This window comes from Tympanuchus pallidicinctus, unplaced genomic scaffold, assembly GCF_026119805.1.
Source record: "Tympanuchus pallidicinctus isolate F22 unplaced genomic scaffold, pur_lepc_1.0 scaffold20, whole genome shotgun sequence".
In the NCBI taxonomy this organism is placed as follows: Eukaryota; Metazoa; Chordata; class Aves; order Galliformes; family Phasianidae; genus Tympanuchus; species Tympanuchus pallidicinctus.
Genome location: NW_026294722.1, coordinates 4,499,948 through 4,519,321, shown reverse-complemented (window position 1 = coordinate 4,519,321; position 19,374 = coordinate 4,499,948). Strand labels below are relative to the sequence as shown.

Genomic DNA, 19,374 nt, shown 5'->3' with positions numbered 1-19,374 from the left:
ACGGCCACACCGGGGGGGTACCCGGGATGCGGGGGGCTCCTTGCCCCCCACGGCAATGCTGTTGCCAACTGCGGTATGAAGAACAAGCTCTGGGGAGAGTTCAGGTTGGTTTACAGCTAAATTCTTAATGCCCATGTCCGTATTTGTATAGATGTATATAGAAGGAAAGGCAAAGAGCCAACCCGCAATCTCGGCTCCGCACTCCCCAGCCTCTCCCCTCGCAGCCGCAGCCACTGCTCTCCGTGCCACCAAGGAAAGCCTCAGCGCAGCCCCAGCACTGCGTACCCAGCTCCAGTCCCCATCCCTGTCCCCATCTCCATCCCTGTGCCATTGTCCTGCCCTTCCTCCCACCGTCCGCCCCGGGGCCACGGGGAAAACAGGAAGCTGTCCCCAGCGTGCGGCTGCGGAAATGAGACAAACGGGCTGGAGCGGCCGCGAGGACGGCGGGCGGAAGCGGACAGGATATTTGGAACGGACGGTGAATTCTTGGGCTTATCTCTGTGCCGCAGAGGCTCGGGAGTCCTTACACAACAGCGCCCAGCTGGAGCGAGGCCCGCGGCCAGCACCGGGGCTGGGGCTGCGTCCTCATCCCGTGGCACCGTGGATGGCATCGGGGAGGGGACCTGGCAATGGGTGCCATTGGGTGACTTCAGGATGGCTGCAGGATGGACTCGATGCCAGCACGGCAGCACTTCCAATGCATTCACTCCATTGCAGCCTGACCAACTGCTGCTTGCCTTTTCCTAAGTTATTTTTCATAATCATACCCTGTTACTGACTTCCATTCAGCACATAGAGCGTGGCTGTGGAATACAAAATGGGTCCACGGTTCCCAAAGATGACATTTTGTGTGGTGCTCTAAGGGCTGCCAGCTCAGGGTGGGTCTGTAGCAGAGGCAGAAGTCGTTGAGCATCACCTTCTCATTGTGTTCCCAAAGCCACTGGGATCTCCCAGTTGGCCATGGCTCATAGCTGCAAGATGGGGTTAACCAAAGCTCTTATGGAGATGGAGAGCATTGGTGGCACGGGCAATGGCCAGGGGTGGGTGGAGGGGACACCCCACACGGACACAGGGACACCACAGCCACGTGCCCACCTCAGAGGACTGCCGAGGCCAATGGAGTTGAATTATGCATCTGAGGGGGGGACAGGGTGTGATGGGTCACTCTGGATGAGGCTGAGACTCCTCCTCTGCATGGAGGAAGACAAAGAATGGAAGCGGCCGCACATTGCAACACTTCCCCGGCGAGCACAATGGAAATGCCATCCTCCTTCTTGTGAAACAGAAACCTCATATGATCTCGCTGAAGGCTGAGACACTCTTGTAGGTCTGGCCAGGCTGACTTTCTGCACGCAGCAGAAGGGGACGTTGGGGATCCCATTGCCATGCACTCCCACTCGGTGAGGGATACACGGATGAACCCACTGCTGTGGCACGAGAAGGAAAGGGGGATTCCCACTGCTTCCTTCATCCCTCCTCTTCCTCTTCCTCCTTTCAGCCCACCCTCATACCCAGCTATCTGTGCCACCCGCACACACTGCCACATCACTGGGCACCCCACGCACCTCTCTGGCTGCACAGTGGGACAGTAAACTTCTTGCCATCAACTTCTTTCTCCCTTTATATTCTTGACCTGGGATTTAATTAGCCCCCTGCTTCCTGCCTATATGAAAAATCACTTCCCCGAGCAGGTGGCTCCGATACCACTGTTGTCATGTTTGTTGGGGGGGGGTGGGGAAGGTGGTAAATGGGGGGAAGAGTTTGTTGTTTATTTTTGTATTTACAAAGCACAGCTTTTTCCTGGTGCCGGGCACGGGAAGAACGGCAGGATGTGACCTCCATCCATCTCCCCCTCCCACACACAATGCGCCGTGGGTGCCGCCGCCATTGTCCGCACGGTGACGGGCACCTGGCGCCCGCCGCCACCACCTCCAGCTGGGCCCCGCGCTGCGCACATGCACAGAACAACAGCAAATTGGAACAAAAAAAAAAAGAGCAAGGTTGCAGATTTCCTCTCTGGAAAACAACGGGGAGAGGCGTGGGAAGGAGGGAGCGAAGCGCTGCGCCGGTGTCACCTCTGTGCCACAGCCCGGGGGGGTGGTCCTGGCTGCCATTCTTGGAGCGTTGCAATGAAGTCCCTGCGTGCATGGAGAGCCTTTGTGTGTCCCATGGGCTGTCCTGTCCATTGAGGCACGGCGTCCTCCTGGCTGTCCTGGCCCTCTTCCAGGGCTCACACAGCACAGGGTAGAGCCCAGGTATCCACCCTGTGCACAGGGCAGATGTGCTCTCCTTCCTCATGAGTGGAACAGGTGTGTCCTTTATCCCTATGCATGGGGTGAACTTGTGCCTTGCCCCCGTGCAAGAGGCAGATATGTCCTTTATCCCTATATACATCATATACGTCCTTTATCTCCATGCGTATGGGGCAGATGTGCCCTTTATCCCTATTCATAGAGCAGATATGTCCTTTATCCCCATGCATGGGGTATATGTGCTTCCTATCCCCATGAAAGGAGCAGATATGTTCTTTACTCCCATTCATGGACCAGATGTGTCCTTTACTCCCATGCATGGGGCAGATGTATCCTTTATCCTTGTGCACGGGGTAAACGTGCCTTTTATCCCCACATATGGGCCAGTTGTGCACTTTCTCCCCATGCATGGCATAAACACACCTCTGACTATGCTGGCTGCAGCCCTTCCCAGGCCCACACCTGCTTTCCCCATGGGTAGATGACAAACAGAGCACCACCCAGTGCTGCCATCCAAACCCCAGCAGGGACAGGCAGAGGGGACCACTGCCCCATGGCCACCACCCCCAGCATGTGCTGCTCCTCCAGCCCTGGGGGCCAGCTCAGCCCTGGGAGCATCCCCAAGCCTGCAGACCCCAGCATGGCCCCGGGCAGCCGGACACACAGCTGTGTGCTGGCTCTGCACAAGCTGCTGTGCTCTGCGGAGCAGCTGGCCTCGGAGCAGGGCTCACGCTGCCCAGCCTTCCCCCCAGCCAAACGTGGGACGGATTAAGGCGTAATGAAGTGAAATCTGCCTTCTTTTATTATGCTAAATAAACACCACTATATAGACATATGTACTGGTGTTTAATTTGGGGAGAGGAGCGCACCGACGCTGATTGCATCCGTTTTCACACATTAGCGTCTGGGCAGCCAGGCTTTGCAGTGACGGAGCAAAGAGACATGGAGAAAAGGGATGTGGCTGAGCTCCATACAAGGGGCAAACATTGGACGTGATCCCCAAATCCACCGCCATCTCTCCCATGATACTTTTTTTACCATGCATTATCAGTGTCCCAATAGGAATCTACTGCAGTATTTTACAGAGCAAAAGGGGTTTCCCTCCAAGAGCAGCTTCCCCAGCTGCTCCCTCTGCGTGCAAAGACCCAGCACCACCAAGCTCAGCTCCATATCCCATGCCAGCCCTACCCATGGCTTTGCTGGGGCTGGAAGGGTTGCATGGCACGGTTGCTCTCCGAGTATCTCCAGCACTGCAGTGTGCCCCATCTCCACTGCAGAACCCCCGCAGTGCAGCTCACAGGAACCCCACGCAGAGCAGCATTGCCCGCGGAGCAGCTGGCACAGGGCACGCATTGCTCAATGCCCCTCTCACAGCCTCGCCCCAGCAGCAACGAAACGCAGCAGAGAAGAGCAGTGCCAGCACGGGCATTGCGTAGCACTGCACAGCATGGCACGGTGTTGCATGGTGTGGCTTTGCATGGCACAGCACTGCACGGCAGAGCGTGGCACTGCACGACATTGCATGGCACAGAGTTGCATGGCATTGCACTGCATTACGCAGTAAGGCACTGGACAGAACAGCATTGCGCAGCATGGCATTGCACAACATTGCATGGCACTGCATGGCACTGCATGGCACTGCATGGCATTGCACAGCACTGCATGGCATTGCATGGCATTGCACGGCACTGCATGGCATTGCACAGCACTGCATGGCATTGCATGGCATTGCACAGCACTGCATGGCACTGCATGGCATTGCATGGCATTGCACAGCACTGCATGGCATGGCACTGCATGGCATTGCATGGCACAGCACTGCATGGCACTGCATGGCATTGCATGGCATTGCACAGCACTGCATGGCATTGCATGGCACTGCATGGCATTGCATGGCATTGCACAGCACTGCATGGCACTGCATGGCATTGCATGGCATTGCACAGCACTGCATGGCATTGCATGGCATTGCATGGCATTGCACAGCACTGCATGGCATTGCATGACATTGCATGGCATTGCATGGCATTGCATGACATTACACAGCACTGCATGGCACTGCACGACGTGTCATGATACTGCCCTCCCGCAGCCATGGCAAGCTTTGTGCTTGCAGAAATGCCACCCAACACCTTGGGAACAAGTCGAGCACTTATTCCCAAATCCATTCTTACATTGGTGTATTCCCGAATGTAGCCCCCAAATCACTGCATCCCCCATCCCAGCACCACATCGGCCCCATCCTGCCGAGCTCAGCAGGTGCAGCCCTGTGAGCACAGCACCCACCGCCCCACACAGCCCCCACCCCACTGCCCACCCCCAGGCCCCCTCAGCCCACCTGGGAGCGGGGCGGGCAGGCGCACACGTGCTGCTCGGCGCAGTTGGTTATGGTTACGTTTGGCATCAGTCGCTTCCATTGGGCTCAATAGGGGAGGGAGAGAGAAAAAGGAAAACTCAGCTCAAGGCGATTTAATAAGTTCAGCGTTACGAGCTGGGGAAAAGCTGTGGAACACACAAGTGGTAACGCAGGATTAATCTTTCCTTTAGTCTTGGGAATTATGTTTTCATTAATCCTAATTTTTCCAGATGTTTCACTCCTTATACCAGGCTCTTCAAAGCCTCTGTGGCTGCAAATTCTAATGAAGCCATGAGAACATTTTAAAGAGAAAGATTCAAAGCTTAAATTGCTTCCTTTTTTTTTTTTTTTTTCTTCTCTCTCTTTCTCTTTTTTTTTTTTTTTTCTTTTACTTCTTTTTTTTTTCTTCTTTCGTTCCCCCCTCGTTGGGCTGTTGGGGAGCGCATGTGTGTGCGGTCCCGGCGCCTCCACATGTTGTGTTACACAATGTGCTAACAAGATGGAGCGGGCCGTGGCCGCGTGATGCGCGGTGACGTCTGTTCCTCTTTGTCCCTGGGCAGAGCGAGGGGCTCAGGGGGGGGCTGGCCACCTGCCCAGCTCCGTGGGGCAGAAGCAGCCGGTCTCTGGTGGAGGTTGCGGCATCGCCACGACAGCGTGGGGGGAAGAAAAAGGGATGGGTTAGAAAATAGCCAGGCATTTGGGTAGGACCTACACTGTGTGTTTGGGTAGGACCTACACTGTGTGTTTGGGTAGGACCTACATTGTATGTTTGGGTAGGACCTATTCTGTGTGTTTGGGTAGGACCTATTCTGTGTGTTTGGGTAGGACCTACACTTGGTATTTGGGTAGGACCTACACTTGGTATTTGGGTAGGACCTACACTGTGTGTTTGGGTAGGACCTATTCTATGTGTGTGGGTAGGACCTACACTTGGTGTTTGGGTTGGGCATACACTATGTGTTTGGGTAGGACCTATTCTATGTGTTTGGGTAGGACCTACACCGGGTGTTTGGGTAGAACTTACAATGAGCATTTGTGTAGGACATACATCACGTGTTTGGGTAGGACATACATTGTGTGTTTCTATAGGACCTACAGTACATGGCCATGTAGGACATACACAGTATGTTTGGACAGGATCTACAATAAGCATTTGGGTAGGACCTACACTGAGTGTTTAGGCAGGGCATACACTATGTGCTTGGGTAGGACCTACATGGGGTGTTTAGGTAGGATCTATGAGGAGCATTCAGGTAGGCCCTGGAGTGGGTGTTTGGGTAGGACCTACAATGAGCATTTGTGCATACACACCATGATGTGTATACAGGATACACAACATGTGTTTGGGTCAGACTAACAATAGCCAGTGTTTGTGTAGGACCTACAGAGCTGGAAGAGGCGGTAGGAGAACCTTCACAGACAGAAGCACAACAGCTCTTTAGGAAATGCAACTTCTTTTGTGCCCATGGGGTGACACCAAGACTAGGAAGGAAAACAGGGCAGTCCCCAGCAGCTGATGGGCACTGCATGGTGCCTTGGCTGAGCATCCCCTGGTGGCCCCCTTCCACCTCGACACCAGCCTGATGTCAGCATGATGCCACCCCAATGCCACTGCAGCCCCACACTCCCCCGGCCATCCCACACACACAGGACCTTTCCCCACACCGTGTTCCCAAGCCCTGCAGTGACGCAGACGATCTGAAAATCCTCCCGGTCCGCAGCGCCCTGGATGCAGATCCATGTACTTATATGGCCTGCAAGATGCGGTGGGACTATGACCAGCGTCTGGAAATCCAGATATGACTAGATCCCTTCATTAGTAATTTCTTGTACATGACTTTCTAGACCATAGGGATTTGTTAAATTTGCAGGAGTGTTTTCTCACAGTGCCACGGACTGGCTGCTGCCAGCATACATTGGCTCGGATCTGTCAGATCCTGTTGCCTTATATGACCCGCCGTTAATTCCGCTTTTCTTTGTATCCAGCCCTCAGCGGGGAACTCCTCGAGCAGTCTCAGCGTGGATCATGCTAAAATGGTTCCCCGGCCCTCCTGCCATAAAACAACTGCCCACACAGTGAAAGGGGGGATGCGGGGGGTGGATGCAGCTCTCCCTCCCCGCCGCCCCGCTCCTCTCCAGATGCTTCCTCCATCCCTGAGCTCCGGTGCCGAAGCGAAACTCATCCTATAAAACCCATCCCACGAAACTCATCCTTACAAAAGTCGTCCTGCAAAATGGTCCTGGAAGGACCGAGCTTTCCCCCATTGCCCCCACACTGTGGGTACAGCAGTGTTCCACAGGCGTACCCCACTCTGTGGGTTAATCATTGGCTGCTCTGCAGGTCCAGGGGTGCCAATGGGGCCAGGGGGACTTTCCCCTCCCTGATGACCTCTTGAAACTTTGCCCTCTCTTTATGGGGGCCATAAAGGTTATTTTTTAATAGCACCCCAGCAGGGTCCCCTGTGCTCTGCAGCGGGGTCCTTGGCCTGGGGACAGCAGGCATTGCTGCTCTTTGCCCTCGTGAGGGTTTGGAAGGTTGGGGTGGGTTGGGATAAGGTGTCAGGGTGCCTCGCACCACCATACTGGCTGCCCTGAGCCTTACACCTCTGTGAGCCCTTATGCACATCCTAAAGCCTACAGTATTGCCTGGGCAAGATTTCCAGCTGGAAAGAGAATACCCACCCGAGGAGCATAGGGCATCCTGCTGAGCCTGCAGTTCCATATCTGCCACTGACAGAGATAAGGAGCCATCACCTCCCCATACAGCCCCCAGCTCTCTGCTTGTTAAATACCTGCTCAGAGCTCCCCATTCCTTACAGGCAGCTTTTCCTATCAGCGTTTTCTCCGGCCCTTAAACGTGCTCTGAACCAAAGCACTTCTGTCTGTGGCAACGATTCGCCATGTTATTGGAAACCCCAAATCGAAACCCATCGAGTGGGTGACGTGGCAATGGGCTATGGGTGAGGGGTCAGCTGTGCTGAAAACACTTTTCTTTCCCTTTTTTTCTATCGGTGAGAAGGACAGGGCATCCCTTCTGCCCCATAGCACAGGGTAAGGGAGGAGATGGGAGCAGGAGGAGCCCCACGGCCACCCCGCTTGCTATGGTGAACCCCATTGCACATCCCAGCCCCACATCAACCCCCAGCACTCAGGGATATCAGGTCAACCCCCGTGCATCCTTGTGGTCCCAAAATGGCAATCTCCTGCCCTGGTCACACGGAAAGGACAACCCTGAGCCTCTGCTGCCAAGGATGGAGCATCCCCTGGTCCAAGCCCACAAACCCTCAAGTCCCTCTGCCCTTTATTTTGCAGTCCGAGGTGGCTCAGCACGACGTGACCCCATCGCCGTGCCCGAAGGTGCTCCCTCCAACGCACCTCCTATCGACGTTGCCCCGATTTCCAGCATTGAAAAATGGCAGGGAAGGGTTTGGCAACGCGGCCGCGCGCGGATTATTCAACAATTGTTTCCCATTTTGCGCCCTCGCCTGCCTCATCCTCCAGTAACAATGACGAAGAGCGGCGCGGAGCCAGCGCCCGCGGCAGGGGTGTTGAGATCAGGGACAGCACAAAAATATCTTCTCTCTGGAACAAATATTTACCAACCCTTCTGCCTTTTGTTCTTGTGGTTCTCATATTTTTTTTCCAGACATTCACTGGCAAAATGTCACATTAAACAGCAACCCAGAAACTTCGGGGTAGCAGCTTGGCTGCTCTGGGTTTTGTTTTTCTCGCGCGCTAATTGTTAATGAATTTCCAGCCATTCAAGCCAACACAAACCTGTGAGAAAAAGATCTGTGCGGCCTGAATTCGGGGCTTCACAGGGCATCGTGAAGGTTGGGCAACGCGTGCATGGTACCAAAGCCATGGTGAGCCCAGAGCTGTCCCCATCCGGGCAGAGCCGGCAGCGCTCAGCCACGTCCTGCTGCGCACACGCACAGGGAACCCTCCCAGCATTGGTACTGCTGACGGGTTCTGGCTCTGGGGTTGCAGATGGGGGAAAGTGGGTCTATGTCACTGCGTTCCCCTCAGTCCCAGCACCACCGCCGGCCCCATGGGCTGCTCTGCTGCCCCACGGCAGCTGCCCTTTGATCTCTTCAAGACCCAAAAAGCCTCGCATCCAACTTTTATGGTTTCCAAACAGGAGCGCAGGGGTCATTTATTGCACTGAAAGAAGTGGAAGGGGGTGGTAGGGAGAAAAGCCTCCTGGTCCATCAGCTCCTATTTCCTGTTAAAAATTAACTGCGGCCATAAAATCCCCAACACACGGTGGAGCACAGCTCAGCACCAGCCCCTGCGTTGCTGTGCCACTGCCACCATCCTGTCTCCTGCTTGGGGATGGCATTGCCACCACCCACCAGCACCCGCTGCCTCCTGCCCCTCTCACTGGGCCTCTTCCAGGCTGCCCTGCTGTTCTTCTTCACTCTCTTCATCACCTATGACGAGCACTCAGCTGCAGCCACAAACTCAGAGGACGCCGAGCATGCACCCAAGCAGCTCCACAGCACCTTTCCCTTCTTCCAGGACATCCAGGTGATGCTGGTGGTGGGGCTGGGGCTGTTGCTGGCTTTCCTGCCCCGCTACGGGCTCAGCGCATTGACCCACAACTTTCTCCTGCTCAATGTCTCAGCGCAGTGGGCACTGGTGCTGCAGGGTCTGCTGCACCGCCTGCACCATGGCAAAGCACTTCTGGGACTCCACAGCATGCTCAGCGCTGAGTTTGCTGCCGTCACTGTGCTCATCTCAGCGGGAGCCGTGCTGGGCAGGACAAGTCCCTGCCAGCTGCTGGCCATGGCCCTCTGCGAGGTGCCCATCTACCTGGCCAGTGAGTGGCTCATCATCACCCGGCTGGGTGTCCTTGATGTGGGTGGCACCATCACCATCCACATCTTCGCCTGCTACTTTGGCCTCGGCGTGTCCAAAGTGCTGTTTGGGAATGCAAAGCCAACGGTGCATCCTAAAGAGACCCCAACGCCGCGCTCCGACCTCCTGGCCCTGCTGGGAGCGCTCATCCTCTGGGTGTTCTGGCCCAGCTTCGTGGCTGTGCTGTGCCAACCAGAGGATGCCCAGCACCGTGCCATCCTGCACACCCTGCTGGCATTGAGTGCCAGTGCCATCACCACTGTGCTGATCTCCATCCTGCTGGAGAGTGAAGGCAAGCTGAACGCGGGTCACCTGCAGAACGGCAGCCTGGCGGGCGGTGTGGCCATCGGTGCAGTGGCCGACATGCATATCACTCCAGCAGCAGCCTTGGCACTGGGCAGTCTCTCCTCACTGCTGTGCATCCTGGGCTTCCAGTTCCTCACCCCTCTCCTGGCAAAGAAACTGGCGCTTCAGGACCGCTGTGGGATCCACAACCTGCATGGCTTGCCCGGCATCCTCGGCGCGGTGGCCAGTGTTGTGGCTGCTTTGGTGGCCCCTGGGGATGGCAGCGAGGCAGCAAGGCACAGGCAGGCACAGTGGCAAGCAGCTGGGCTGATGGTGGCTCTCGGTGGCTCGCTGCTCGCCGGGATGCTGGTGGGTGCTGCACTGCGCCTGCCCTGCCTGGCCCCACCGCCTGAACCACTGTGCTTTGAGGATGCACTGTACTTTAAGCTCCAGGAGCGGGCAGAGAGCCCCCCAGCTCTGGGCAGCAGCACTGAGGTGGACCGCCTGGCCATGAAGGAGTGCGTGTAGACACCAAATGTGGGACGTTCAATGGCATTTCCAGCAGGGGCTCATGCAGAATGCACAGCTCCGGCTGCTGAGAATCGCTGCACCCTTCTGCCCACACCCACCTCAAGGCTGCAAACCTCTGCCCCCATGCAGCAACAGGAGTTGATCCCACACCCCGACGGATCCACAGTCCCACGGATCAGGCTTTATGTCTCTGGATGTCTCTTCCCTACCTGCCAACACAGGACGGCCAATATCCCTGTGCTTCCCTGGGCTTCTCCACCGCATCTCTGTTGGAGAGCTGCAGGGCTGGAAGCAGCATGGTGGATGAGATAGCCACAAGCGAGAGATTTTTAGAGGGATTTCATAAGTTACAGTGTCTTGGATAACCCAAACTCGACCAGGACTCCCTGGATAAATTGCACAGGGAGCTGCCTCCCTTTTTGGCCAGCAGTGCCCAGACTGGTGCTCAGACAGAGCCAGGTTGCAGGAAGGACCCCTCAACCCATGGAACTCTCTCCACACCCCAACAGCAGGGTTGGGAGAACAGAAGGCAGCATGGAGGCCCATGCAGGAAGAACGGTGGCCCCATCACACGCAGCCCAGCCCCACTGCCACCCCACTGAGGACAAAGGCTGCAGTCCCGTGACGGCAGGCGGCACAGGGCCTCATCCTGCCTGGGAAGGGTTGTGATTCACAGTCCTCTCTCCATCTCTCTGAGTCACGCACTCCTGCTCCATCACTGCCACAGAGACTACGTTGAAGGCTCCCAAAGGGGGTAAAGGCAGTGAAAAGCCTCCCCCAGTGCCTGCTGCAGGGATGGGAGCTCTGGGCACACAGGGACCCCACTGTGAGCCCCGCAGCTTGGGGCTGCATCCCCACTGCCTCGCGTGGCCCCAGGCAGAGCCAACACCAAGAGCGAAGCTGGGGAATTCGCCCTCCAATAATCACAACCAGGCTCGGCAGCCCGGGCGGGTTTGGTTAATTGTTAGAATAAAATATTGTTCAGTTCTGACAAAGGAATCCTGCCCTGCAGCCCGGCGCGGCAGAACAATGGGCCCCGGCGGAGGGTGCCACGGGCTGAGCAGTGGGGACGGGGCCTGAGCACAGCCACAGTGCCCCAACAGCACCAGTGCAGCCTCGTGGAGGTGTGCGTGGTGTGGACACGGAGCAGAGCCTGCTCCCTTCTTGCCATCCAGCCCACATCACACAGCAAGGGCTGCTGGAGCCTGCGCTGTGATGCCATCAGGGTCTGGAATTGCTGCTGCTCTGACTGAGCCCAGCATCCCACTCTGCTGGCATCCCGCTGCATGGCTGCAGCTCCAGCAGGGACATGGAGGAGGGTGCATGGGGCTGGCGGCTCCAGAGAGTGCTGCTACTGCCTTGGGAAACTGCCATATCACACGCACACACACAAACAGACATCACACACGTGCGTGCACACGTTCACACCCACGTGCACACACACGTATCCACATGCAGCCCCGAAGCTACAGCCCCTTTGCTCATCGCATACAGCAGGACGGTGGTGCATAGCACAGGCCCCTCTCTGCTCCCTTTTGGAGTTCTCATGCTTTACCCACTCAGCCTCCTTGCAAACACTCCCCTCAGCTCTGAGCTGTTTCCCAGCACCCCCAGGCCCATCCCAGCAGGGCTGCACCTCCTGCAGAGAACCCAGCACCGCAGGCACTGCTCCACCAGCACAGCCAGGCTGCATCCAGCACCCATGGGGCCACGCAGCGTGCTGGGAAGAGGGCAATGCGGGCACCCAGAGCCGTGCCCACAGCTTGGTGGCACGTCCCAGCACGGGCCCAATCTGGTCGGCAGATGCCTTCCAAAGCAGCAACAGCCTGGGAAGCTATGGGGGGGCTGCCCTTCCCCACTGCGGGACCCTGGGGTTTGCGTTCACCGTTCCCAGCACGGTGCTCCTTTGGGGGCTGACACCCCCACCTCACTGCCCACCCACAGTGTCCATATGGGATCATGGGAGCTGCTGCCCCGTAGCCAGGGGTGCCAGCACCCACCTGGGTCGTGGCATGGCTCTGTACGGCCCCACTCCCTGCTGTCCCCATCCCCTGGGATCCGCTGTCCCGCAGCCGGAGCCGGGCAGAGCCGCTGCTGGGCGTGCCGCCCCGAGCCCAGCTCTCCTCCACCACCGCCTCTCTCCAAAGGATGAAGCAGTAAAATATTAACCAGAGCCCCTAGCGTTTATCACACCGTAAATCTGGGCTTTCAACAGCTTTACGATGCTGCAGGGAGATGGGAAGAGAACAAAACGCTCTTCTTCTTTGTCAGACACAGGCTGCGTGTGCCAGTGCCCCCAGCGCTCACTCCGTGCCCATATGGGGCTGACAGCCCCATCTCCGGCCCCATAGCCCCCGCCCCACGAGCACCGCAGCTGAGCAACAGGGCAGGACATACGGTCCTTGATTGCCGGGGATCGGGGCCGCTGCGTTCCCAGGATGGGGATGGCACTGCTCCATCCCAGCAGCACTTTGTTGGAACGTAGCATTGCAAAAGGGTGAAACGTGCCCCCGCTATCAGCTCCGCATTGATGTACCAGCCGGGTGCGCTGCCAGCTCCCAGGGCTGCAGCACGCTGAGCCTGGCACAGAGCAGCCGTCCCCACAGCCCCACACGCTGACCCCACTCCCTGGGGCGCTGATTGCAAAACAAGAGGCGAAGGGAGGAAGCGGTGATTGCGCTGTTTGCAAAGCGCTGGGACGCAGCTGGGAAGCCGATCACCACCAGGGCATGCACACACCTGCGGGACAGCGTGGCACGTGGCTGCGCGCATACAGCCGGCTCCTTGCACGCATCCCAACGCGGCACAGCCCAGCGCAACTCATCCCCGTGCGGCATCTCCTCCTGCACGATGCATGTCACTTTCTTACCCTTCACACGGCCGCCCTTGAGCGAGGCGGAGGCTGGCGCGGTGCCGACAGGATGCCAAGAGCCTGGCACCGCGCAGGGGCCGGGGGGAGGGCAGGGAGGGCTGCAGGGAGGCAGCGGCTGCTGGAGCCACATCAGAGCAGCCCCCCCAGAGCAGCCGGGAGCGTGCGGTGCTGCCCTCGAAGGAAATGCGCTCACTCCCATGTGCTGCACACTTGGGCTCGCCTCGCTGCTATTTTTATGTGACTTTTCAGGCCCGTTTCCTTTTTCCGGCTGTTTTGCTGTGATTCCACCGGCGCTTCGACCTCGTTTTTCCCCTCCCTCTCTTCAGCCTCTTCCTTCACTCTTTCCTGCCTTTCCATGCACTCATTCCTGCCGCCTCACCGGGCTCCCCGTGCCCCCGAAGGCAGAGATTGTGGCAAAACCACCGGCGCTGCAAACGCTTTCTGCAGGCGGTGCCGCTCCGGTGTCACTTCCCTCCATCACCCTGAGGAAAACGAAGCAGCACCGCACGCACCCATCCCACCCCATCCCGCTTCCTCCTCCAGCGCAGGGGTCGCGCACCCCGAAGGGCGATCCCGAAGGTTGGACCCCCCATCTCGCATCCACCCTCCTCCCCCCCCAACACACGCACAAAGCGGTGGCGGCTCACAGCGCGCTGCTGCCACCTCGCGTCCCGCAGCGCCGTCCTCGCAGGCAGAGCGCGGGGGGGGGGGGGTGGGGGGGGGGAGAGAAGGGCTGGGGAAGCTGAATCAGCGAGCACAGCTCCGCCGAGTAATGCCGAGGAGCCCCCACCCCACACAAAGCTCGGGGCTGCAGAGCCAGGAGAGGATTTATTTCTGGTCTCGCACACCCCAACCAAGGAAGGAGGCACAGCCTTTAGGGCTGCACTTACCTCTAAGGGTCCCTCCCAGCCACGCTCATACTGACCCTCCATTCCCCAGATATTTATCCCACTGCCCTCCCCCAGGTCCCCTCACACAGCCGGGGGCCCAGGGCAGCTCTCCCAGTCCCGGAGCCACACTCACTAGGGACGCACATCCTTCTACCCACGGATGCACAGCACTCCGGTGCCAGCAGAACTCATCCCAGTGGGTCACATTGTCCTCTTTCTGCTCAGGAAAGCAGCTGGTGTCCCCACAGGGCAGCAGGGGAAGGGGATGCAGGGCGAGGAGCAGCACAGAAATCACTGCATCTCAGTTTTCTGCACTTCACCCCTTCTTCTTCCCCAGGTTTTGGATTGTGCCCCACATGTGGTCCCTGGGTACCATTTGGGCCAGGAGGATGAACTCAACCTGGGCACCTGCTTGTATCTGCTGAGCCAGCAGTGGGATTCGATTCACCTCAGGGTTCGATGCAGGATGCCAGCAGCCATGAACCCAGATGCAGGATGAGGTGTTGGGGTGTCCCCTATGAGTCCCGAGGGGCCGCGTGCAGCACGTTGAGCTTCTCCCAGCACGTGGCCAGCCTCTGTGCCTTCCTTGAGATCTCCTTCAGCTGCTGCCTCCTGCGGTGCGGCTGCAGTGGGGGGCGTGGGGGGCTCTGCTGGGGGTGAGAGAATCAGGCATGGGGACAGCAGCCACCAACATGTCACCCGATGCCAGGGGAGGATGCTGGCCCCACACACACAGGGGCTGTGGGTGCCCGAAGCACAGACACAGACACAGCAAGGATGAGGCCTCCGGAGAGCTAAGGGGCGAAGCAGAGCAAACCATCCCTGCAGCACCCTCCCAATGGCACGTCCTCATGCAAGGCAACAGGTGGCTTCCCCGCACCATGCTGACGTTCACCCAGCATTAACCCAAGCTGATTGCAGCAGGGATGTGACCCCAGCGCTTCGCCAGGCAGAGCTGGGAGCACCCTGGGGCTTCCCCGCTGGTTAACGAGTTCTTTGTGGTAGGGGATTCTCCCCTGCTGGGGTTTCCCCAGCAGATCCCTGGGGATGCCCAGATTGATGTTTTGGATCCAAATCACAGGTTTTGCCCACAAGCACAAAACCGGAGCACCCACCCACCCACCAAGACCATTTGCTGGGTGCAGCCTTCAGCCCAGGGCCGGGCAGGTGGAAGCCCTCAGGGTTGTGCCCCCAGCATAAACCCAGAGCAGCTCTTCACCCTTAGGGATGCTGCAGAGATTCCTCGAACACGAGGAATGGCAAACTGGGAGCCGTGGGGTGATGGGGAAGGGGTGATGCTCTCACCTTGCCAATACGCCGGCAGTTCTCCCTGAGCACAAACTCAGTGTCCCGGACCACCTTCCATACTGCTGCCTCCTCAGGGCCCCGCAGAGCACCGCCTGCCACGTCCCGCAGCGACATGCTGATGTTGTAGATGGACTGCAGGATCCTCTGGTCCTGGGAGGGAGAAGGGAGAGCAGGCAGGAATGGGGCTCGATGGCTCAGCCCACGATGTGCCCCAGCCCTGAAGCTCACCTTGTCAGAGCGGCACACCGGCCCGGCCCGACTGCTCTTCTCTGCCGACCCGCTCAGGTTTTTCTGCAGCAATAAAGCAAGGAGTGCATCAGGCACCACCAAGCACTGCTGCCTTCCATGTGGGGCAGGAGTACTGCATTGAAGCACAGCACTCTCCCCACCTACCTGCATTGTGCACAACCCCGCGTTACACTTAAGGTCCCTTCCAACCCAAACGGTTCTACGATTCCCCCCCCTCTCCCCGCTCACCAGGTTCTGGATCTCGTGGAAGATGACAGCTCTGTACTGCCGCAGGATCCTGGCGATGCTGCACCTCCAGCCCCTGCCCAGCACGGTGGCCAGCAGCAGCAGCAGCACAGCACAGGAGAGGGCCCTGGGGAGAAGCTGTGCAGGGAAGGACTCAGCGTCAGCCACAGGAAAGCTCGGGGACACCAAGCAGACCTATTCCCTCTTTCGCAGACACAGCATGCAGGAGGGAGAGCAACAACATGCTCCCTGCAAAGCCATTGCCTCCTGCAGCAATCGCTCTGCTCTCAGCCCTCTTCATGACCCCACTGCAGTGCACACAGCACAGAGATGTGGGAGCTCTGTGCATCCATAAGGCCTGCCTGCACGCTCTCCACCCCAGCACAGTCCCCCCTCCTAGCACCCCAAGGCCAACGGGAACTGAAAGGGACCTTAAGGCAGAGTGGGGCTGCAGCTTCCCCACCGACAAAACTCCGCAGCTCAAAGCAAACAGTTCCAGGTTGCTCGGAAAGATGCTCTCCACCATTTCACAAAGCCCAGAGCAGCCTCACCGCTCAACAGCCTTCCCAGCAGAGCGGGGAAACCCAGCTGCTGATAACTGAGCTCAGTGGGAACCGTGCACCCGGACACTCTGCAGGATGAGCTCAGGTTCTTTGAAGGAAAGTTGAAGGAAAGCCAGCACAGCCTCGGATGACCGGGACCAGGGATATTTGAGCAGCAGGGTGAGGATGGGAAGCGCCGTGCACCTTCAGCATCTGCCATGAAAGAATGTTGGCGGCCCTGCTCCCCTGTGCAGCAACAGCAGCACCGCTATGGGGTGGCACAGTGCTCAGGGCCCATGCTGGCAGCAGGCATTGCTGCCTGCTCCTGTCTGCAGTGAAAACCCCCACGGGCCCCAGCTTTTCCCCAGTCAGGTCTGGGCAGGCAGAGAGCGGCTCAGCACCCTTCAAAACACAGCCCCTGCACTGCAGCCAAAGCGCACACAGTAGGGAGGTTTTCCATCTGCAGCTCAGGGCTTAGGCTTCCCCTCTGCTTTCTGGATCTCTGCACCAGGTGATACTCAATGAAAAAGCTCTCCAGGTTTCCACTCCTGAAACCTTCATCTGCTTCGTTCTCCCCCCTGGACATAGTGCTGCTCCTGACTCCAAAGGCCAAAAGAGCCCATCCTACCCCAATGCTCTCAAAGCTCAGCAGGAGCAAGGGGAGCACAGTGCGATGCAACATGCAAACCCAGCATGGTGCAAGGCTGAAACCCACAGACAGCAATGCACGGAACCCAGGGTGTAACTCTCCAAAGGAGAACGCTGCTTCCATGAGGTCGGCCCGTCCAAAGTCCAAAGCTGCTCTCAGGAAGCATCTGCAGCCAGGAAGACAAGGCCACGTAATTTTGCTCAAACCATTAAGCCAGCAATGACTTCCCTGAAGTGCCTTATTAAACAACTGGGACCAAATTCCAGGAGAAAGCACAGCATTTACAGCATTTACAGTATTTCCAGGCAGCCCAGCCTGACACGGGGGGTTCCAAGAGCTCATCAAGCATCAGGACAGGAACTGAGAGACCTCTATGGGTGATTCCCACTGCCCACACAGCACAAAGCACGCTGCTTCCCTCCCTTCTGCACGGGAAAACACATCTGACTGCTGCTCTGTCCTTATCCCTCCTCCCTTCGGTGCCAGGAGGGCCAGCACTGCCCGCACATCGGGCTGCTCTCAGCCTCACTCCCTTCCAGCAGGAGGAAAACGCAGGGAGTATGGCTGCAGGACAGAGCTAATCTCTTCCCCAGCTCTAATCCTCCAACAAATACACAGAGATAAGGGAAATCACCATCAGTGATACAGCAGCACTCGCGCTACCATCGGCTGCACAAAGGCACAGCACTCACTTCCAGCCCCCGGGGTCCCCGTCCCATCCTCTCCGAAGGGGCCCCTCGCAGGACCAGCCCCACGTCCAGCCCCGCCAGATCCAAGCCGCAGCCCAGCCCCGGCCGGACCGGCCCTCCCCGCCAGCTCCACGCCCTCCCGGCCAGTCCAGCCCCGAGCTCCATCCTAAGCAGACCCTTACAGCAGGACCTTACAGCCTGATCCCAAGCAGACCTTTATAACAGGACCTTACAGCCCCATCCTGAGCAGACCCTTACAGCAGGACCTCGCAGCCCCATCCCAACCCCATCCCAACCAGTCCAAGCCCCCTCCTTAACCCAGCACAACCCCATCCCTAAGCCCCCTCCAATCGCACCGATCCCTATACCCAGCTGCTCCAAGCCCTATCCCAACCGTACCCCAACGATCCCCAAACCTCATCCCAATGGCTTTGAATCCCATCCCATCCCCTTCTGCCTCAAATCCCAGCAGCAGCGAGGCTCCAACCCATCGCCCCTCGAAGCGCCGCACTCACCATGGAGCCCCGCAGGCGTTGGGGGCCCCCAGGTTGGCCCCACGTCGCGTCCCGCTCCGCCAGGGCTGGCGGTTTGAACTTGGCTCCACGCACGGGGCTGCGGTGGGAGGGGACGGGCCCGGCCCCGTGCAGCGGGGGGAGCGTCGCGGCCGCAGCACCGCCGGCCCAGCCCCGGGCTCCCCGCTGCACCCAAGCCGCAGCACGCAGACCCCAGCGCGGCACAACGGTGGGAAACCAGGGAAGGAAAGGAGACGGCCCCGAGCTGAAGGCAGAGCCGCGGGCTGCTCGCACCAAGAGATAACGGCCGTGAGGTCAGGGTACGGGAGGCTGCTCTGCGCCGAAAGGCCCCTAGAAGGTGAGTGGGGAAGGGTGGTGTGGTTTCACCGCGTGGATGCTGGATGCCGCCTGGGTGCTGCGACAACACCAAAGCCTGGGGACGCACAGCGCCATGAGTGCCGGTTGCTTTAATCATTCCAAGTCACAACCAGAAACACTACGAGGCTTGGTTAGCACTTCTATGGTTAGCACTTCTAGCTGCTGAGGGCAGCGTGCCTCCTGAGAGCTGATGGCTGCAACACCCACAGGCACCATGATGCTGTTGCAGTGTAACGCCTTGCTGCTTCCCCACTCTTGCACTCTGAGCAGGGGACGTCAATGCCAGCACGTGAATCCAGGCTCAGAAAACTCTGCCCTGACTCCAGGTTTCAATTGCTTTCATGCAGGAGGCGATGAAAGTCACCGACACACAACACTGCACTGGGGTGAGATAAAGCAAAGAGCTGAACAGTCCGACTTCTCAGCTTGGCACGTGGGAGCAGGAGCCATCCGACCAGGAAAACGTTCCACCGTGCACAGTGGGAATACACAAGAACATACCATTGCAGACAGGACCCATATAACTTGTTTATTGAGCTCTATATATAGTTAAATTTCATAGGTGCCGTGATCTGCTTAAAAAGACAAAGACATCTAGGCACATTAAAGGGCTCTGAGATGGATGATCCCATTTATCTGTGAAACAAAAGTGAACGTAAAGGCCCTGGGCACCTGAGATGCAGTGCACAGGCTGGGCGAGGGCAGCACGGCGTCCAGGAGGAGAATGCAGCCCAGCCCTGGCATTTCCTCACCTCCAGGGCACTCGCAGCCAAACC

At 58.2% G+C, this 19,374-nt stretch overlaps 2 protein-coding genes across 2 annotated transcripts; one reads left to right on the top strand and one right to left on the bottom strand.

Moving 5' to 3' along the window:
* Positions 1-8,943: 8,943 nt before the first annotated feature.
* On the top strand, positions 8,944-10,291 carry LOC128080847 (ammonium transporter Rh type B-like). The gene has a single exon (XM_052683597.1). The coding sequence runs from the start codon at positions 8,944-8,946 to the stop codon at positions 10,279-10,281; it is 1,338 nt and encodes a 445-aa protein (XP_052539557.1). The 3' UTR covers positions 10,282-10,291.
* Positions 10,292-14,028: 3,737 nt separating this feature from the next.
* CUNH20orf204 (chromosome unknown C20orf204 homolog) lies at positions 14,029-17,873 on the bottom strand. The gene is made up of 5 exons (XM_052684221.1): positions 17,712-17,873; positions 15,832-15,966; positions 15,583-15,645; positions 15,352-15,504; positions 14,029-14,693 (listed from the first exon to the last, which is right to left on the bottom strand). The coding sequence occupies exons 1-5, from the start codon at positions 17,871-17,873 to the stop codon at positions 14,562-14,564; spliced, it is 645 nt and encodes a 214-aa protein (XP_052540181.1). The 3' UTR covers positions 14,029-14,561.
* Between the last annotated feature and the right edge of the window lie 1,501 nt (positions 17,874-19,374).